This window comes from Harpia harpyja, chromosome 10, assembly GCF_026419915.1.
Source record: "Harpia harpyja isolate bHarHar1 chromosome 10, bHarHar1 primary haplotype, whole genome shotgun sequence".
NCBI lineage: Eukaryota > Metazoa > Chordata > Aves > Accipitriformes > Accipitridae > Harpia > Harpia harpyja.
Window position 1 is genome coordinate 5,936,041 of NC_068949.1, and position 22,152 is coordinate 5,958,192.

At 43.0% G+C, this 22,152-nt stretch overlaps 1 protein-coding gene across 10 annotated transcripts in view; it reads right to left on the reverse strand.

The window, feature by feature from the left end:
• Positions 1–22,152, reverse strand: part of MICU1 (mitochondrial calcium uptake 1) — a 109,428-nt gene that overhangs the window by 68,612 nt on the left and 18,664 nt on the right. For 5 of the 10 annotated variants that reach the window (XM_052800124.1, XM_052800125.1, XM_052800123.1 and 2 more), the window contains 2 exons: positions 15,374–15,551; positions 8,362–8,524 (listed from right to left, as the gene is read on the reverse strand). In XM_052800124.1, the coding sequence (XP_052656084.1) occupies positions 8,362–8,524; positions 15,374–15,551 (341 nt within the window). Of the gene's footprint in view, positions 1–4,324; positions 4,422–4,829; positions 4,966–8,361; positions 8,525–15,373; positions 15,552–22,152 lie in introns of those variants that run through there. The other 5 variants (XM_052800130.1, XM_052800128.1, XM_052800131.1 and 2 more) reach the window with 4 other exon arrangements.

Below are 22,152 nucleotides of genomic sequence, written 5' to 3' on the forward strand. Positions count from 1 at the left end.
CGTGTTCATATGCATTTTCAGACTTTAATCTTCTTCTGAAGAATTTTGTCCTCAAAGTTGTGGGTATAAACGCAGTACAGTAAGTATTGTCACGTTTAAAGGCAAGATTCATTAAATAAATGTGTTTATTTTACTAGAGACATGTTATCTGGTCAGAGCTCGCCCCTGACCATCCATCTGGATGCTGACCACTAAGCTGAGCTTAGCTTATGTCCATGTGTCATAATAAAGTAATTTCTCAATCACACCTCCTGTTCCCACGCCAGGAAATAGTGCTGTAAGACATATTCCTGACAGCCCGACATTATACACGTACTCACAGAAAGCTAAAAAAGGAGATGGGTTAAAAATAGCAAGTGAAAGTATGTCTTAAGGGCATCCCCCCCTCCCCCCACAACTGGACACTACTATCAGGAAAGCAAACAGGTTTCAAAGCAGACCCCAAATGAATGGATGTTCGTGTAAATGAACAGCAAGGAAAGATGAACTAACAATTATTTTATATAGATATAGATATATTAAAAATCATATATACTTATAAATATAGATAATAAATATTTGTATAATATATAATAAATAATTATATATATACACACAAGTCTGTATGTACATATAGAAAAGTTATTCAAAACAGCCAAATGATACCTAAAAGGCAAAATACCAGTACCTATACTAAATGAAGAGGCTACTGTTACAAACTTTGTGCTCTCCACAGATGTAACATGAGGTGGGCAAAAGGGGAGCTGATGGGAGGTATGACTGCAGGGTACTAAAAAGCACCACAAGAGTTAACAGCAATAAATTACAACAATGATGTAGTCAGCGAAAGAAGAACACACTGACGAAATCAGGAGTTTTGAATACAGGGTAGTTTGCCTCCATACTAGGGTTTGGTCCAGCCTCATTCACCTAAGCACGGAAATGTTTGTCTCCACGTGTTTACTCAATTGCTGTGGCATGTAACGAAAAGACACAGAAAAACAAAGCATCTGGGTAACCTGAGACTACTCCTCCAAGGGACAGAGCGATGGACCTTGGCTGACTTACAGCTTTTCGGTAACTGCAGCCAAACCCTCATGCCAGGTGTAGAAGTTACCAGGTCTGTCCTCACACTTAAGAGCTCTGAGCATTTCATTATTTGCTGAAGAAACTGCTTACAACACCACAGCAGTTACAGAAATGTAGTTATTACCCATATCCTGTCAGCCTCCTTCGACGCAATCGCTTCTGATGAGAAGCAAATATATAACCTTGGTTTATGTATGTCTCGGAGATCAGGGAGAGAGACATTTATATGAAAATGCAACACAAAAATTTGTCACTTCTGCTACTGCCTTTTTTCATGTCACTGTACCAGCTTGCATTACCTATTGCAAGCACAAGCATATTGGTTCACATCAGTGTTTTATGCTCACCCTTTCTCCCAGCCATGCACAACGATATCCCCTCTGTTCTGCTGGATTAACTACACTGCGTGCTTCAGAACCTCTATAAAATTCTCCTTACCATAGCTCCCAACAGAATAAGCCAATTCAAAAGCTGAAAAAGGGCATTTATATGTTCCAGGCATACAGTTTTACTCGATACATTTTCCCTTTTCCAATACACTTTATTTTCTTTTTTATGGACTTAGCTATGTGTTTTTCCACAAGTCTTTAATCTTAACAGTTGACAAAAGGAAACCAAGAAAAAAAGTGGGACTGTTGTCTGATGCCTGCTTTCTTTTTTCTTTACATTACATAAAAAACCTGAAAGGCCTTTCCTCCAAGACATTACAATAGGAATTCAGCATTTGTGTAGGCTGGAGAGCTAATGGAAACACTGCACAAATGAGGACAATTGCATCTGAACAAGGAAAGGAAATAATGTTAGTTATTACATCTCTGTTATTCAAAAGGCAGTGTGCTAAGTTAAAGCTACCGCAGGATTGTCTGGAAGTGATACACTCATAAAACAAATATCCCCTGGCTGGGCTATTGCCGACGAGCTGCAGGAACACAAGCTAATAGGCACATTTAACAGTAAAAAAGAGCTTTTCCACCTTTCACTGAAAAGCTAGGGCTGAAATACCGTTTTCCCAGAAATGGATTAAAGGACTTCCTTCAAGAGAGACAGCAATGAAATCCAGAAATAGTTTCAGGAGGATACCTGGCTGCTTCATTAAGTCTCCCCACGACTGAAGGCAGCGCAATGCGCACCACAGCTACTCCAGATTGCATAGGGACCACCCAGAGTAGCTGGGCTTTGGTGCTTGTTTCTGCTCAAACCCAGAGCTTTCATCATGACCTGCCCCAGAACAGACCTTTTATTTACATGGAACACTGTACACCACCTCACCTTTCACTACACATCTGGATTATCAAAGCCCCTTTTGCTCCCCCAGCCAAGGGTTCTGCACCAGCCACGCGCTTTCAGCAGCACCAATGGTGACCTGCAACGATTTCCAAATTTGCTCACCATAGCCAGCTTGCTTGTAATTGTTAAGTACTGCTATGTATTACTCTTACAAATTCTGATACCACCTGAAGTACTACCAGGGGACCAAAGGCAACAGCAGCACTGCTGTGGAGTACCTAAGCAAGTACCATCACTAGATGTGTTATTTCAGATTAGACTGACACCACTTACTCATCAATACTAAGAATATAGGCATCCACTCTTATCCACGTGATGGTACTTTCACAGTACGCTAAAAATAAAAAACGTTTCAAAATAAATCAAAATTACTTACACTCACTGCCTGCCACAATGGGGAAAAGAGGGTGTTCAACAGGAAACCCATATTCTCTGCGTTTACGTCTTTCTTTTTGGGCTGGGGAGGATGTTTTAATGGAGAAGGAATTATTTATGTAAAGGAAAAAAAAAACACAGGATAACCTGCTATTACTCTTGTTCAGCTCTAATCAAATCTAAAGTTAAATGCTTATTATATTTCCATTAACAAAAACATACATTCCACAGATTCACTCAAAGCTAGCTAATTACCACACTTGATAAATATCTCAACAATTACTAAGCTCTTCATGCTATCCCGTTAAAAAAAAAAAAAAAAAAAGCGCCATGGGCAGCAGATGTTAGATTGCAATGTTAAAAAATATTTAACAAACTAGCATCCAGAAGAACGATTATATTATGCCAAGAACACAGTTAGGGTCAATTAGAAACCATCATGATTTCCTCTGGGATGCCAGCAGTTTTCCACTGATAGAAAAACCTTTTCAACTCCTTCCAGTCTTTATATCCTTGTCAGATTTTTCACATTATTTGGGTAACATTTACTCATCATCTGCTTTTCCTTCATTGTTGCTTGATATATAACATGGACTCTTTTTCTTGCAAGTAGATGAGCAAAAGGCCAATTACCAAGACTGAGGAAGAGCCTGCTAACCATGCATGCAACACGCTACGTTATGGGAGGAGAAAATGCTGGACCAAGTTTTCCCCTCCAGAGCTGTAATCCAGCTTCTGACGTTTGTATGCGTATTTTCCCCTGAATTTAAAATGTAATCTGCAAGCAAACAATGAGCTGCCTGAGATTTCTCAGGGGGCAACACTCTCAGGTTTGTGTTAAAGTCCAGAACTGCTTTGTTCAAAGAACTACTTTGCTCTCATCTATCTCCCCCTCCTCCAACAGGCAAGTCAGTCTCTCTATGAGATGTACATTCATAACACAACTGATCAGCCATACCAACCCATCATCAATACTGGAAGCCCTAATTATTTGTTTCTTCTGATGAATATCACATAAACATGCATGTAAATGCACCTCTCACTTGCTCCTCCTTGGCTAGGTTCCTGGGGTCTCGTATCAGGCATTACAGACTCGGAAATGATTCTTGCCTAGGAATGATGTATTTTCACAGAAAAAACACCCACATCTATTCACCCTTCTGGTTCAGGAGATCACTGAGTTACCTTTGCCTCTCACTCACAACCTTCCCCTGAACACCTCTCCAGCAGATGTATTTGGGGGAGATCACAGAAGTCCCCATGAACAAACCAGAAGGCAAGTTCAGCATCTCTAGTTTCCTTCTGGGTCTTAAATATCCCGGTTGAACACTTTGCGTAACTTTAGCGATCTGTACAAGCCTAGGGAGTCCTCCCCGTCCCCACCAGACCAGATGAGTGGTGTCACAGCTCATGACTGCTGGTTCTACAGAAGATCAGGTTCCTATTTTACAAACTTAACACAACGTAACAAATAATCACTCAAGCACTGCAACAATCCAGAAGCCAGCTTGTGCTCAGCTGCTCATGAAGTCCAGACATGAAAAACAAACCGTTTCAAAACTGAGAATCAAGCTATACAGTCAGATCAAGTCACCAGACATCGGCTCCGTCTTTCACAGCTCCTTTCCTCCAACACCATCCTGCGCACAGAGGCTGCAGGGGCACAGCTGCCGCTTCTGGCTGAGCTTCAACAGCATGTTCGTGGTTTCTTGCAGACAACCAAAAAAAAAAAAAAAAAAGAGAAAAAAAAATAGAAAAACCTTCCAGGGCATTTCCAAGAGTTCAGCTATTTGAGCTGCTGCAGAGCATGGTGGATCATGAAAAGTGTCTTGCATGCAGCAGGAGTTTGGGTTAACCAGGGAGGTTAACACTGGAACTGGTTAGGTTTAACCTGTCTTCATTACAGCATGCTGTGATGAGATATGAAGCCTTTTTTTACTTCTGTCAATCCTTATTGCAAAGGCCAAAAAAACCTAGTACTGGCTGAGTATGTCACAGCTCCTTTTTAGTCCAGGATGCCCCAAAATACTCACTTTCCCCAGGAAAACAAGCAATGCAGAATGGAAACAGAGAAAGCTGGGGAAATTGAGGAAACTCACAGACTAGGAAAGAGAGGAGGACTGGGCAGGCCACCACCAAGCAGGTCCAAGCACTTAGAAACATTCGTGCAGGCCAACAGCTACGTAGGACTACAGAGAATGTGCCAGCAACGACCTGCAAGTTATCAGGCACGGTTACGGCTCGAGTCATGGCTTCATACACCTTTTCCAGCAAAAGCCCACACTGTCTTCAGAGAGCTGCAACATCTAAAATGGAGTTTTTTGCAAACCCTAACCCAGAGACTGAGACGCCATTTTCAGCTGATTTTGGGCTGGGGTACCAAGCAAGTGCCAGGTACGAAGCAACCATCCCTGCTCATCCAGCCTTGGAGCCGAGCAACCTCTCAGCTACCAGAGGAGGTGGGAGGAAAAAAACAACACAGGACTGCAGGGAGCAGATATCACTGCCCACGCTTCTGTTGGCGCTTGGACTTTTGAGATAGCAGATAAAGATTTTTTTTTTTTTTCTTTTTAAAGCAGCTTCCAAGTTTAATGCCACTCTCTAGCTTATTCTGACAGACACTTGCAAGCTCAGCAAGAGTGTGTCACACCTTAAGCACATCTTGTTTACTTGGAAAAGCTACAGCACAAAGTTTTACTGAACTATTAAGAGAAAGCAACCCACAGGAGCTAATGAACTGGCATTCATTTTCCCCAAGCTAGCAAAACACAGTCTAGAATTAAGTTGACACTTTATTGACAATAAATCAAACTTTCCCCTACGTAATCCATAAAAATGAATCAGGCATAAGATACCTCACAGTAGATTAGCAGTTTAAAAACAAGTACAACAGAGACTCAGATACCTCATTACTCCGTATCACTTATATTCCACAGTATTTTCTCTCTATAAAATAGCAGATACGTTAACAAGAAGTTACTCGCTGAAATTAGGACCAGCATCTTAAGCATTCAGAGCATCCCCTGCCCTGCTCATGTTTTGGCCTGCTTATGCAGGACCAGAAGGTGATTGCTTCGCCACACAAACCTACCAACAAATACCGCTCACGGAAAACCTTGGGATCAACAGGACTGCAGAAAGTAACCCATAGTTCAGTTCAAGCATTAACCTACCGAGCTAGTATGATTGCAGCGGGCTACAACGCTACCTGAAGGAGATTTTCCAAAGCGTGCTCAGGGCTACATCACTACCCAAAGGAGCACCCTGGTATGAAGGCGGGATGCTCCAGCCCTGGTGGAGGACACACCCAAGTCGTGACTAAGGGAGAAAGCAGCCCTGGCATTTCCCTACTAATATATTATCTAGATTATCCTATGAGTCAAAAGTACCGAATGGATGTAAAGTACGGAAATAAACCGGCCAGCAGGTAGCAGTCTTTGTCTTTAATTTCTGGTTTTAAATCAGAACTACTTTTTTTTTTTTCCACTACCAGCTTTTAAAACATTTGGGAACAAGGTTATGGCTGGTTTGACTTTACTGTAGCATTAAGTGTTTTACTCTTCTACTGTTTATTATGTATTAAAAAAACATTTACTGTGATTGCCATGATGTACAGTGCTCGTAAGGAACAATCATCCTAGCAGCAGCTTCATCTAGAAGCAAGTCCATGACGGTAATGTTCTTCAAGACGGATTTTCAAACCAACAAGACAGAAGATGCCCATGCTCCTGCTTTGCCTGCTGATGGGCACCCAAAGCTCAATTTCCATCTCATTCAACTTTCCAAGAGCACCTCTAAGTATCACTAAGGCAATTTTCTTCCCTTATAGGCTGCTTTGTGTCACTGACTGGCAGCATTTACAGGCACTTAAAGCAGCGACAGGCTTCACAGAGCCATTTAAGCAGTTCACCTAGCCAGGATAATAATAGTTACAGCAGGAAGTTAGTGGCTAAGACTGACAAATTATTTCCCATTAGTCACCTTTGCTTGTCTCCAAAGTAGGTATTTTCTGAGCACTCTTCCACCTATTTTCTGCACACACTTTAAAATGCACCAAGCACATACATTGTATGGAAGAAGTAAAAGAGGATCAGATACGTTCAAATTAAACATAGGATGTCTTCTATTTTTAAGCTGGTTGACAAAAAAAAAAAAAAAAATTACTTGCATGGGAAGACTCACACTCAATCAGGTGCTAGTGCTTTTCAAATTACCAGTTCAAGGAGCTTTAGATAGATAAGACGGTAACACACAATTTCAGCATCTAGGAACACTATCATCTGTTTATTGCTCAAACTACTTCTTCACTGAAGATGAAACCATGTAATTCATATGAAAACGACAGCCATTTTCAGGACTTGATAATAGATATCAATTCACCAACATTCTTTTAACACTAATACCAGGATTATATTTTCGTCCCTCCTGCACACACTTCATATTGTTGTTTTCTAAGCACAAGCGTACATGGTATTTATTTAGCAGCTGTCATGCAAGACATCAAAGCAGTTTCACACTTTGTACATAAACCCCACTTCCAAAAAGTTAACATTTGGGGACTGAGGTTCTTCATTAATGCCTGCAGAGAGAAGAGCCTGTTTCATTCTTTCAGATACACTGTGGGAGACCAAGAAACCTGATTTCCCACGTCTCATCCAAAAGACAAATCTTCTCCAAAACAGAAGACAAGCAAAATCCTCCTGCTACCCCACAAAAACCAACCTCTTACCAAATGCTCAGGACACAGCTTTCCAGACCAGAAAAAAGTGTCTGCTATCCTGCCTGTTGCCAGCCAAACCCCTAGAGGTACCACAGCTGACATGCTTCCCTGCAATCCGCAGGGAATTTGAAGCCAGCAGAGGTGCGTCCCACCCTGGCCAGCAGCAACACAGCTCAGCCAGGCACATGGGGCTGCCTGGACCCCTTTATTGCTAAGGTTTCCTTGCCAAAGCAACCTCCTTTTGTAGGTCTATGAACAGTTCTTAAAATGTTTCAGTTGAAGGTAATCTTTCACGATTAAATATGTAAGAAAGTCATCTCATCTGCTCTTCAAGGGCTCATGAGCTCTACTATGCTGCAATAGCACTCTAGGCAACATGGAAGGCATTAGGCTAATTTTGGGTTTGGAGCATGGAGATGGAATAGATAGCTTCAGGAGGTGCTTTCTAGCCCTAGCAATCCCAGCTTCAAAGCTCCCAAGAAGCATACCACGACCAACACTTCTGAACCTGAATGATCACCATTATTTGGCAGTACTGCACTGCTGCCAGTCAGCCGGGTTCAAGCCAGCATGAACATGCTGCAGGCTCTGCTGGAGACACGAGTGTGGCTCCTGCACAGCTGCACTGGTAGCTTTATGCCTCACTCCTGCATCTGTTGTATCTCCATTATCCTGCCGCACATCATAGCATTGCCATCACGTATGGGTTTAGAGCATCACTTTTTTTCACCGTGGCAGCACCCTAATCAGACAGCAACCCCCCTTTTGTGCTGTACCTCTCAACATAACGAGAACGATACCAGACAATATAACTGTTTGATGGGAAGTTTAAAGATCAGGTAAGCAGAGACTGGAGAGTTTATTTCATTCACTGTATTAGTTCCTCCAATTACTACACACACATCACTTACTTTCTGGTTGTTTTTCATTAGGTGTTATCGATCTCACGAAATCCTGCGGTGTCATAAAAACCTCTGATTCACCATGCTCGTTTATGACTTTCAAAGTGGCAAAGTATCTGAAGATTTTGTCCGGTGTGGAGTAGGCTCTGATCCTGTTCTCATATTCCATGACCTGGAAATGAAATTTAACCAGCATTAGATGTGCATGGTTCCTCCCCCAACACCTACATTAGCAGCCACCCTTAGTCCTCTGAAGGTTTTGCCACAGGACACCAAAGCTGTGTGCAGCAACACAACACTTGAGAAAAAAATGCTGAAAGGGTCAAACCCCCCTCCTATCCTCAGCCTTTGAACTACCAGGAAAATTGGAAATATCAGTTCCTGATGTCCCAGGATTACGAGCAAACACTAAGAGTCTTCACTATCGGTATGTTTTGACTGTTCATGATGGCAGAGGTAAAACAAATTAACAAAATCCCTGAAGGCGCTTTTAAACATGAACATAAAACAGCACTAGTATCACATTCATGAATCTAAAGCAGCTCAACATTTTAACCATAGTGTTGAAGGGACTGATTTGTGATTAATAAATGAAGTAAAAGAAAAAAAGTCTTGGAGAGCTGGGAGAGACCTTTACTTTCAAGCCGAGCCTTGGAAAAAACTACTTGGAGCCACAGCTGGCTGCTCAGTCACCCAACCTCATTTTTTCCTCTTTTCTATCACATTGGCAAAATACTGCAGAAGCATTCCTTAGTCAGTCCTCTTCTCCCCACCAATCTGCCACTTGCTAACTCTGCCAGCAGCAATTATTTTGTACCTAGAACCATTTTCCCCAACACACAGCTGGAATTAATCAAAGAGAACAGAAAGCTTTTATAAACAAAATCACAACATAAGGCCACAAGGGAGGAAAAAGGCACAAAGACCTACACTTCATTATGTATTAGAGCAGAAAACTTTCCTTCTTAGTTCAGCTTTTTTTATTCCTGCATTACATGCCATGTTTAACAATCCATAATGTACTTGAAACCTTCAGCACTTCTGGCCAAGAGCCACAGGAGAAAAAACAACAACCAATGATCTGCTGGAAGAGAACAGGCAAGATCAAGGGTATTGCCAAGGCAGCTGTAGATCATTTACAGCTTTGGTCCTGTTTCAGCCTTGTCCTTTAACTCAAACAACTTCTCCACCCTGATGTTTATCAGACAGAAAACACCCTCTCCAGGTTTTCATACTTCTAGGATAAAACAAGCCAAAGCTTTTAATCCCCCAAGCCAGGCTTCAGAAAAGCAACTAGGGGAAAGCAAAGCCTCTCTCCTCTACATTTGTTCCAGCTCATATCTCCAGCAAATGCAGCCAGAGCTGACATTATCTATAATGACAATATCTAAAGCATTCTCCTCACTCTTCTTAGCATCACCATAGCTTTTTCATAATTCAGAAGTGTCCTTGCATCAACCACTACAACCAGCTCCCTCTTTCCTGCAGTCACCCGCACAGAAGAAAATTTTTGTACCTCGGCCCTTTTGCTACTAGACTTTGCACCTATAATCAAACCTAATCCCATTTTTATTACTTCAGTCCACAAGGTCCACCAAAGATAAGGGCACTGGATGGAGAACAATTATTTTATTGCAAAGTTGCAAGTCACCATCTATCAGCCGAACCCCAGTAAACGACAACACACACTTTCCCAGCTCTTTCCAGCTGCCAAGCTGCACATCTTTGTCTAGAGCTCCCACCTGGCACGCGGTAACTTGTTATGCCAAAGTTATCTTTTGACTCATGATTGCAGGCCCATATCTCACTCCTTCCTGTAGCGTGACCTGATATCATGAATAATACCCCACCCAAGTTGACCAGCCAAAGCCATAGTTAACTATTTTTACCTTTGAGCAAGACAACTAAAACCAACTACAGAATCCAGCCCAGGACTGGAGCCAAGAGCAGACACCACAGACCATGACCAGCAGCTCCCTCCACTCGTGACACGCTTTCAACACAGCCCGCTTTCCAGCTAAAACACTTGTCTGCCTGAGACTTTACATTACTCCTGATTCTCCAAGCTTGTGGAAAAATTTCTTGCAAGGCACTAACAAATGCTTTCTTTCAACCCAGCTAGGTAACTCACACCTCTTACTCAACAACTTCATTCCTACACAAAAGACATTACTCCTGACAATTCTGCTAGTAAAACCATGTTTCATTTTATCCCATTTGACTTCACATCTGCAGCGGATCTTTCCTCTATATCTGTTTTAAGATCTTGCTAAGATGCTACTGATAGGCCTGTTGCTGTCAGGTGCTTTCCTTCTCATTTTTGGAGTATGGGCATTGCCTCGCCTGACATCTTTACAGAGATTCCTCCTTACCAGTCCAGCAACTTCACTGCCAACTCTTTCTTATTCCAAGCTCAGGGTAATCCTCAAGGTACCTGCTTTATTGATGTTAAGCTGCCTACATTTTGCTTCGACTTTGGGCACAGCAATTTTCCCACACCCCATTCAGATCCATGCTGCATGCTCAGTCCACCACAATCATCACTTGCAACAGAAGCAAAGCGTCCGTTTACTACATGGTTCTTTCCTAGATCATTTGCCATCCCGTCTTCTATCCATGCGTACTGCTAAATGAAGAGCTTCATCGGATGATTGCCAGGCCCTCATGAAGATGTTATTTTGAATACACGACTCAAGAACAGGAAGGGTCAGTTTGTTGCTCAAAAGCCACGTACGGCTCCCAAAGCAATGCGGCGTGGCTCACAAAAGCTTAATAACGACACAGGCTAAAAAAAGGTCTCCTGTCTCTGCGTGCAGCACAACCCCACATAGATCTGCAAACCCAGAGGTTTGTCCCCATGCGGTCTGTGGTTTCATAAGAAATATATAAGTGGTTTTGGGCTTCCCCTCATCCAACAAAGGCAGCTGAATGCCTTTACAAAAATGGGACCTAAGTGTGCAGCAGGTGGAGAGCTGCCGGTCTCATTTTGCATTAGGTCTCAGAGCAGCATCAGACAGCAAAGCAGGAAACTAAGGATTTTCAATGACCATCATCTTCTGATGCAAAGTTTGCCACGTCTGGCTAAAGAGAGCTGAGCTGGCCTACCGCCTCCATGAAGTCTCAAAGCAGCCTCTCTAACGCCCACTGCAGTATAAGAAATGGGTGTTACCTGTTAAGCGATTTGAGTTTCAGATCCGGAAGGGAAAATGATTATGTACAGTTACTCAGTTTCATGGGAAGCTACAGTTAGTTTTAATTATCTGCACCCATTTGAGTTCCAACAATTAGCTGTGACATACACGAAACCAGAATTTTCTGGACAAGTACATTCCTGAAAAATTATGAGGGACAACAGTCTTGAATAACTCACAATGCAGACCAAAAAAGTAGAATCTAAAATACCTGTTTAGTATCTCACAGGCTGTTTTCATCACAACTGAAATCGCACTTCTTCCTCAAACTTTCCTACAATAAGTGAGCAAATGCAGCAACACTTCTTCCCTTTTGCCTGCAGCTGAACTCACAATTGCCTCATTTTTGCTAACATGGTCTAATCAGCTGGCAAAAGCTAACAAATATGCTGTAACCCATCCCTCTGACTTCAAGACTGGATTGAACATGAAGCTAGGTCAAGAAGGGAACAGCCAAGACCCTGCAAATCGGAACGACTCACTTATTCAAGACTGAGTGCTAAACACAAAGTGGGTGATAATATGGGTGCCCTGATCTCGCTATACAAATGTGAAAATAAAAGCACACGTGTATATATTTGGGCGTACACACCACCATTTGTGAGGTGTTTTTTATATTGCTTCAAAACAATCTGGACATAAAATCATCCCAGGCAAGTCTCTCCTCTCATGACGTCTCACCTAGGAAATACTCCAAAATACTTTGCTGGCAACGCGTGCACCCAGGCGGCTGCCTTCCCCCAGTATGCACCAGCCCTCGATGCAGTGGAGAGCAGCCAAAAATTCTCATCCCGTCCCCAGAACTGCAGCCTCATGTAATCAGGGGCCTCCAGAAAGACATTACGTGACCAGAAGGAAAAAGGCCCTTTTTGGCATTTATTAATAGAATATGTACTGGAAGAGAAAGATGAGCAAGTAATCCCTATTGCTCTACAAGAGCAAAGCTGCTGTTGAGACAGTCAATGTTTACGCTAAGCCTCAGGTTAAAAGGAAAAAAAATTAAATCCTGTGCAGACATGAAAATAAAGCTCTAAATTAACATCTTAATTCCCTTCCAGAGCATCACTGGGGCCTCCCTGACCATGTGAAAGTGCACGTATCTTAGCAGGGTATATTAATTAGGATTCGCTTTCTTTGTGTTTCCTACTGTAATGCACACCAAAATGAAGTCTCAGCATGACTAACACTCCTAAGGCAGCATGCCTGCAGGACTCGGCAAACACTGCAAGGGGATCTTGATAAAGCAGTCCTAATGCTGCATGCAAACACTTTTAGCAAGTTAATTAACACATCAGCCCACCCACCGCTCATCAGCCTTCAAACTATAGCAGCTATAGAAGCTAGCTTTTCCTTTTCTGCCTTACAGAGTCAGGAGCGATACATTGCATAGCCTGCAAGACAGCACATGCCCAGTGACCATCCACCACACGCAACCCCAGCACCAGCCCCAGCAGATGTGGAATGATTTGTAATTCAACTTCCTCTTCACTGAATCACTTCCCAAAATAGCAATGTCAAGCCTGCTTTATTATTTCACCACTAATCATCAACTTCATTAAAAGCAACATTGGGATAACAAACAAGTGTTAAACACTTTCAGTTAAGCTTAATTTTTTCTCAAGGAAAATGCCACACTATTTTCAATTAATTATGGGAAGAGTTGGAAAGGGTTTTTACTGTGGGTGGTGGTTGTTTTTTTAAAAAACATATAGAAGGGTCAGGAATTCCCTAGGTGCTACACAACTCAGAGGAGCAGCACATCCTGGGAGCAGCCCTGATTTTGAGTTGGGAGCCAGGGCACACCTTCCTCTGTCATCTGAGCTGGAAACATTCAAACATACCTCCTGAGCTGACTCACTAGGGCAACTGCTGATCAAACACCAAGCCCACAATGGAGCTGCTCAAACACAAACATGGAACCTAGTACCTGGGAGACTACCAGTTACATCCTGCATTAAACGAAGCAAAAGCAACACTGGCATTCAGGGCACAGAAGATACACTCTGTCTTAAGGCTGGAGAGAAAAGGGCTTATGCTGGCAAAAAGATTGTGAAGTCTGTTTTAAACAGTGTTCTCCCTGCTGAAATTGCTGCTCCCGAGTCGAACACTGTAGGAAGAAGGAAGACTATGGACTGAGAAGGGATCCAGGCTACGTGTTGTTCCCACCAGACCTGTTGGGCACGCTCCACACCTGGCTCACGTCTTATTTGGAAAGCGCGGCCACATTCCTCCCCTGCCTAGTATGGGAAGGAAAGAGCCGGCCAACACAGGCAGGGCTCCTAACAACTGGAATAAAAGTCCTCGCTGGCAAACAAACTTTCTCCGGCTTCCCTTGCCAGAAGCAACCAGCCACATAAGGCAAAAATCAATCATTACATTTACTGTATCAACAAATGTTCTTTTTTAAATATAAGCGTGTGGATGAAGGTGGATCATTTCTTTGCTCTTTGCAACCTGCCTCCATCTGCTGACACTGGACAAAATAACCCGCTTTTCTTGAGTGGTGCTGGCAAGAGTCAAAGTTTTGCTGAAGCTGCCAGAGTACCTGACACCCAGTTGCCAAGAAAATCAGCAGAAGCTGAGAACCCATATTCCTGGACAATTCTGAATATCTCAGTGTAGTATCTTACAACATAACTTCACTGAGCTACCACCAGCGTGTCACAACAGGGAGAGCTTGGAGCCCCAAATACCACAAGGCACTTGAAATTTCAAGTTGTGTAATCTACTCTAACCAAGAACAGAATATGATTCAGCAACTTCAAACAGAACAGCTCTTAATTTTTTATGAAAAGCTGTTAAGCCACTATATACGACCATCCACAATTTAACAGCTAATGAGATGCAGCCTCCAGGATACGGACTTAAAAATAATTATCAGAGGCAAACCATACAGAAAGGAATTGCGAAGAGCATATACTCCCGTTCTCCTCTTTGGCACTGCAAAGATATTAAATCATCCAACACAGCCCCATAAAGCCAACATCCAGACAGGTTTAAAAAAATAAAATACTGCTGTCTGCCAACTCTCAGTTACAGGATTCTCCATCAGACCAAATCATACATCTTGCAATAACAGTGGTTATAGATAGTACCAAACTAGCTGTCAGACAGTTCTGAGGAGCCCAAAGCTCTCAGGATTGCCCAACAGTGAAGGCAGGTCACAAGCTGACAATGTAGTTCATTACTCGAGCTTTCCTCCTCTTGAAAACGTGTCTGATATGAAAATGAAATAGGCATAAGCATCAAGAGAGACACACGACTAACCATGAACAGGGAGTGAGGCTGTATTTCAACAACTACATTTACACAGAATAATTAAAGAAAAAATTAAAGTACACCTTTCCTATAACCCTCCCTTCCACATTCATCCTTTACTTCCTCCTACATACACTATGTATGTTCACAGGCAAAACCGGATGGACTCAGAGACACACATGTTGGATGCCCTACATGGTTTTAAAGCTCTTGCACTGATTCCCTACTTTGCATGCACCATCCTAACAGCCATCAAGGCAGGAGCCTCGATTTCTCAGCAAGCCATTTCTCGGACATCCAGCTGGAGATGGGAAGAGAGGTCTTTATTTCAGAGGATCAGTGTACTATGGTTTCCAAATAAACAAGTTTCAACCTAAAGAAATCAAGGTAGCATGCCAAGAAAGTAGGTTCCCAAAACAGTAAGGTCCCTTCGAAAATAAAGACAAGTACAGAGCAAAAGCCAGATTCTATACACGTGCTGTACCACAATCTGAATAAGATGTTCTGCAAGTCTTCTCCTTTTTTCCACTGTAGTGCAACGGCTGCAGGTGTAACACGCCCAAGTTTAATACCTTACGGTCCCTGAACCCAGAACGCTTCTTCTTCTTCCCTTCTGGCTGAGCTTCCTCGTCGCCTGATGCAACAGCCTTTCTACCCTCACTGCTGCTGCTCTCCTCCTCGTGCTTCACCTTCTCACTCGGCTCTGTCCTCGGATCCTGTTTCACAGAGGACGAGTCTTCTGCGTAGGCCCTGTACAAGGGAAAAGAAAACACTGGTTTAGGAAATTATCAGGAGGAGTGCTAAAGCTACAAAGATGGCCCTGCAAGGCTCTCCCTCAATGAAACTCCTGTTACAGTTCAGCACCGAGGATTGCAAAGCAAAACCAAAGTGATCAGTCTCCTTGGAATATTGCGTACTTTTCCCCGCTGTAATCAAATTTCTACGCCCCCACCCCAAAACCCAAACTAATAATCACAGGAAGATTTTCTAGTCCAAGAACGCCAGAGCAAATCACTCAGGGATTTATCGTACCCTCTCCCAAAAACTACAAATGCAAGAAAGATTGGGAAGGGCATACCATACCTCCTCTAGTGCTAAACTCCTGGTCCCCAAAAAAGATTTATATGAAGTGATAGAAATGTGTTTTACCATCAGCACTGCAGGATTCGGAAAGAATAGCCTATTTGTTTCAGCTCAATTGATTGATTTTCTATCTCCAGCAGGTGACAGGCTGTTTTATTTCCCTCTTCCACCAATGACTCTTCTAAACTCCAGTGCTACAGGATTTGTGACAACAAAAACTGGAGTTGTTTATCCTCAGGCTCAAAATACAACTCTGGCAGAGCAAAGGACCTCTTTCCCCTGTTTCTAGACCAAGACTCAATACTCAAAATCACTCAGTCTAAGCCATGAGCAACTCACAGAATTGCAACTGGCAATAGGGTGGTTAAATAAAAAGCAGGATAAATCCATAAGTCAAACAGTGCTATGGCTTTCCTATGCTTTACTTGTAAAGCAGTTTATAATCAGACAGAGCTCAGACCACATTAACATCAGTAAAATTATAATCTCTTAAGGATATGTTAACATGTCACAAGCAACAAAGCAAACAGTTTGACAAAATTATTTCTCTTTCTAAAGGACTCAAACAGCTCAGGCAAACATCCTAGCCTGCCTGTAATGAAGTGAAGCTGCCTCTACTTTGCATTCCTGGTAATTTATTTTGGATTAATCACAGGGTGCAGGGCTTGCACACAGTTAGGTGCCACTCATTAGCCAGCAACCTTTAGATGAAAGCTGGTACTTTGCTACTCCCTGTAACTATGAACACGGTCATTTACAGCTGTATGAGTTTATTCAAAAAAGTCTGCCTTGGGAGAAAAACAAAAACAAACCAAGATTTTTTTAGTCTCCCAAGCTTTAAGCAAAAGGCTACACATATTTCATCCTACCAGTTTCCTGGAAAACACAGATGTGGTATGTAAATCTAGCAGAGAAGAGTCTATGCCTGTCTCCCCAGCAATACACAGCTTTGCAGCAATCTCAGTGCACCACCTTCCAAAGAAGAAGAAATGAGGGTAGGTGCTCCTTCAATTAATTTAAGCGCTACCAAAATAAAAAGACAACTCACTCCTTACCAGCATCCAATAATTCACTAACAGTCACAGTACAGGATAGATGGGGAAGGGCTAAAGAACTCAAGTCGTTCCACAGCACTGGTGGGAAACAAAAATTTTATTTTTCTAGCATAAACTCCCAAGAGTGAAACATGACAAAAGCAAATTAACTTTTGTTCATATTGTGACAAATACTTCAGCAAAATACCAAAAGCACTTGAACAACCACCAAGATCCTAGCATTTCTTTGAAATGCAATAACCCATGGCACTATGGCTGAGTTAAAGCAGTTCAGAGGCTTCTAGTCCACCCTGGGACAGAATACAATTCCATTGCAAGGGTTTGATTTAATAAAATACACAAGTGCTTGGTGAAGAGCAGCACTAATCATGCCTTTTCATGCAAAATGGAGTCTAACATGCCAGCCTCTCCTTTCTGAAAAGGTCCTGAGCCTTTATTTGCCAATAAATTTTCATAAGTCTTATAGCAAAGCACCATCTTTAAGACCTCCACTGAACCAAACTGTCAGAGACAGGATCTGAGTCCTCCACAAGCATCTTAAGATAGGGAAATTATTTCCCCAGAAAAGCCAGATGCCGATCTGTCTCTTGGAGCATGAAGTCCACACTGGCACCTCTACTGAAGCCCTTCCTGAAAGTTTAATCAGCACTGGCACATCCTTGTGGAGTTGTGGTATTGGCTGATAGGCAGTTTGCTAGAACAAGCTGTCAGCACTGCTGGTGTAGCCTCAGCTGGCAACAAGGAAAGCCCTTGTGTAGGCAGGACACCAGTCTTAAGTAGCTCTGAGAGAATCTCTTGGGAAAAGGTCCTGGGGACAGAAAAGCAGTAGACAATTGATTGCTTATCTACACAGCTAAGCTATTCCACATGAAACATGCCAGAGAATAGCTGTATCAGTGAAGATTTGCTCCTGTAATGCTTGACTGACAGCTAGCAAACCAGGGAAGGGATAGATGAAATTCAAAATCAAACATTTTCAGCAAATCCTACGCATTCCTTCAATCCATCATGCTGTCAAGCCAGCTACAGCAATACAGACATAGGCTGTTTGAATACAGTCGGCTTTCCCCCCCCCTCTAGTTTATCCAGGTAATTAACTCTGCTCTACATTTAGATCACCATCCCAGCATACAAGCAAAATGAGCTATGAGAATAAAAGCAGAGTTTGTAGTCTACTTCTCAAGCAAGGTTTTAAACAGTACCTGCTATTCCTCACCTCACCTCCAAACTACTCACTGAATTAACCATTGAAGGATCTGCTCTCTACATACACCTACTACTCCGTCTACTTTACATCCTGCACAACCATCCTCTTCTGAAGTCCCTGGCTTCCAACAACTGCAACTTCTATACTGCACCCACATAAAGGAGTCTTTCAATGCAGATGTCAGAGTAAGGCTGGAAAAAACCATAGCTCCAGAAATATCCATCCAGCTGGACTGCCATCAGCAAGGGAATTTTTTGATGAGACTGACTTTCCAATGGCATGCCTGTTGCTACAGTTTCTGCACAAGAGGGAAAGGAAAATACAAAGACTCCCTTCACTGTGTGCCAAGGCTAGCTGCCAGCCTCTCTCCAAGGAGCATGCCTGCCCTGGATCCTAGCTCCCATGCTTCAACCCTCCCAATCTCTTCAGGTTTTCCCCCCCCTCCAGTGAACTGAATTTGAGGCAAAGACTGTATTTCCTACCTATTTAGTAATGCCTTCTTTTAATCCTTGGAGAAAGCCAACAATCAAGCGTAAGATTAGGTTTGTCATCCCCAAAGAAAACCACCTACCTACCACAGAGGACTACTCAGTGCTAAATTCTCACTTAGTACATCATTCTTTGAGAAAGCCAAACACATGCAACCATAGGATATACATCCATGAAGGATCCTGGGACTCACACCAGGCATTGGCATGATACTCCACAGTTGCAGGTCTTCCAATTAGAGGAATCACAACCCCTCACTTTAAAGTATTTTTCTTCTTTGAGTGACAGAAGCAGAACAGTGTGCTAAAATAACAAAGCTTTGTGCCAGAGATAACAGCGCTCAGTTATTCTAATCCTGAAGGCAGCAGCAAAGTACTTAGCTATCAGATGCTATTTAGGCTCAGAAGGAAATGTAGGAGATCTAACAAGAATTTGAGCACTCAGGAGTCAGCAAAGACATTGCCACCGAACAAGAAGCAGGAGAGAGGAATCCTGCCTGACAGATGTGTTCTTCAGTTGACTAGAGTTGCCACTCTCTCTGTATGCAAAACACCTGGAGACATCCAGGTGAGGTTTAAAAGCCACTTAAAACTTCAGGCTTTCATATTGAAATGCAAAAGCAAGCTTGGACACAACATCCATAAAAACACGCAACCTCCAGGGACTGGGAGTACTTTCAGTGAGGAGCTGTCTCATCCTCAGCTCAACTATATTCAGCGACTAAATTAGTTAGCTGAGATTTAATAAGAAATTAACCAGAAATGATGAAGATCCACAGCCCAATTTTTCAGGATGTCACCCCACTCACAGGACTTCTTACTACTTTGCTTCCTTGCTCATCTCTCATGGTACCTGACACTGACGTAAATTAGCACAATGAATTTGTGGCAAGAACTGCAATGAACACACCAAAATTAAGACAGATTCCAGAGATGAATGTGAACGATTAGATTGAGGAGACAGCTCTGGATAACAGCCACTGCCTAAAATAGGTCCAAGAACATAAGGACACAGCAGCGTAGTCTGTGAGATGCGCACGTCCTTCCTTCCATCCCAGCCAGCAGCAGGAACATCCCCACAGAAAGCGCCTTCAGCTACTGACAGTGCACTCCAAGGAAGAGCCGGACCAACTGGAGGAGATCTGACAGGGAGCAGCAGGAATGGTTAAGGGCCCAGAACACACTGTGGGAAAAACTGACCTAAATAAGTCACATTGCTATAAGATGGAAAAGAGGAGAGTGAGATAACTGTAATTTATATAAAACAGCTGCTGCAGGACTGTTCTCTTGGTCCAGCGAGGACAGGACAAGATGCAGGATGTGCTTAAGGACATCACAAGGGAAGAGACTTACACACTGGAGAAAGGAGAAACCTGTGCATACATAGGTATACATACACAGAAAGCATTTAATGTTAAGGACAAGCGAACACTGGAATCAGCTGCCGGGGAGGATTTATACCATCACTGCTCTCCATCACCAGCAAATTGCTAAAAATAGACGAGACAGCTGCCTGTCAGGACTAGCTTGGAGGCACACAGCCCTGCCTTGGCAGCAGACTAGCTGATTTCTCACGCTCCCTCCCACTCTCTTCTGCCGCAGCCCAGTTTAGGCACCAGCACGTGGGCGCAGATGGACAGGCCAGAGCATGAGGACCTCTGCTTCAAGCCCCTTGAAGGGGACTGCTCTGAAGATGAACCTGAACAGTTTTAGGTCAGTCTCACCAGCTGACTTGGATCATGTGGGATAACACGTTGCTCCTTAGAGATGACTCCCTGATAGCCTGCAGAAGAAAACAATTGCTGCAACGAAAGCCATCAGCACCTAGTGACACACACTGGAGGCATCCTACTGACATTATCCTAATATCCTCATAAACTATAAATCTGTTAATTTCTTAATCCAGGAGATAGTGCTTACATTTCCAAACAGAGCTCATCCCAAGTGGGGTATGGGACCATACCCCCAAGCTGCAGCCCTGATGGATGAACGCAGCTGCAACTCAACTACATCTGCCATGCACAGAACTGAGCACAGAGCCATAAACTCACGCTCCTCACCTCCCAAATGCACTGCTCACTTGAACTTCTCTGGCTCCGAACCGTACTTTGAAGGCTGACAGGCTCAATAGCTTTTTTTCGCCTGAGAAAATGGCAGTTGCTTTCAGTCACAGCTGCAACTCCCCTTGTATTTGCTCCTGGGCACACAGGCAGTCCAGCAAGACAAGGTAACTGAATAAAACCATAAGGCTGGCAGAGATGGAGAGAAGCATGAGGTAGGATGACCACATGAACCCAGAAAGATCACAGTTGGCATCCCTGGTCCCCCCCAAAAGACAGCAAGCTCACTGCTGTCATTCACCAGCATTTCTTTTCAAGAGAAAAAGAATCTTAGGTTGGAAGAATAAGGGAGGAAAAGCAAAGTCTGCAATGCCACAAGCTTTTTAAGGTGCCCTCAAACACAAAACAGCTTTTCTTTCCCCCTTTTTATTACTATTTTTTACAATACTTGAGCATTTGTATGAGCCTGGCTTTATCAGTTTGAAATTATTAACCAGATCAATGGGTACAAGTAAGTCTGACTTAGAATGACAACTACCAACTGCTGAAGATTGTTTTACTGGGTATTCAAAGCTTATACCCAAGGGTGAGAAGGATGCCACAACTGCTAAAAAATACAAATGAAAAAACTCACAACTGTAGTTCAGAAGAAAGCAAGCCCTGTAGAAATAAGGGAACAGAAAAGATGGGAAGAGAAAGTTAAATGTACTCCATACAAATTGAAAAGGTATGTGGGCTACAAGATCCCCTGGGGGCAAAACGACATCCCTTCAGATTCTTTAATTCCCACGAAACCTGGTCTTTAGCTAAAAGCAGACAGCAGGGGAACATCACAGGAGGTCAGTCAGAGACAGGGCTAGCACATCACAGCTTTCAAGCCATGCTGCTATTCACAACTGGAAGACCAGAGAATGTCACTCCTGGCACCACTTTTTGCTCTCCAGGCTGGGATGCATTCACACAGCTGCATGCTTCTGATAATTTGGCCTCATGCTCTTGGGACAGAAGTCCCAATGAATTCAGCTGCAAGTCGAGGAGGGAGCAGTTCCCTGCTGTATCTATATTAATACCAATTAAAAACTCTTCTGCTCTAACATGAACTGTAGAGTATTTAATAGCATTATTCCCTTCCCAGCCAGTACCTCATGCAATCCCTCAGTCGTTTTGGCAGACTGAAAACAGATGAGCTGCATCACATTAAACAAAGCCTCCTGAACTTCACAAGCCTTTTGGTCTCTTCAGCTGGCCCCATGAGCAGCAATAACACATGATCCCATATGTGGCCTAGACATCCAAAAAAACCCCCCAAAAAGAGCATATAGCTTCCACCAGCAAGTCTCAGCAACAGCCAACTGCAGGAGACAGCTGAAGCTGTAGAAGTTTGCCAAAGTAAAAAGTGATAAAAAAACCCCAAGGTTAGGCTAACTTCCGTTTTAAAGCCTTAATTCATGAACATGA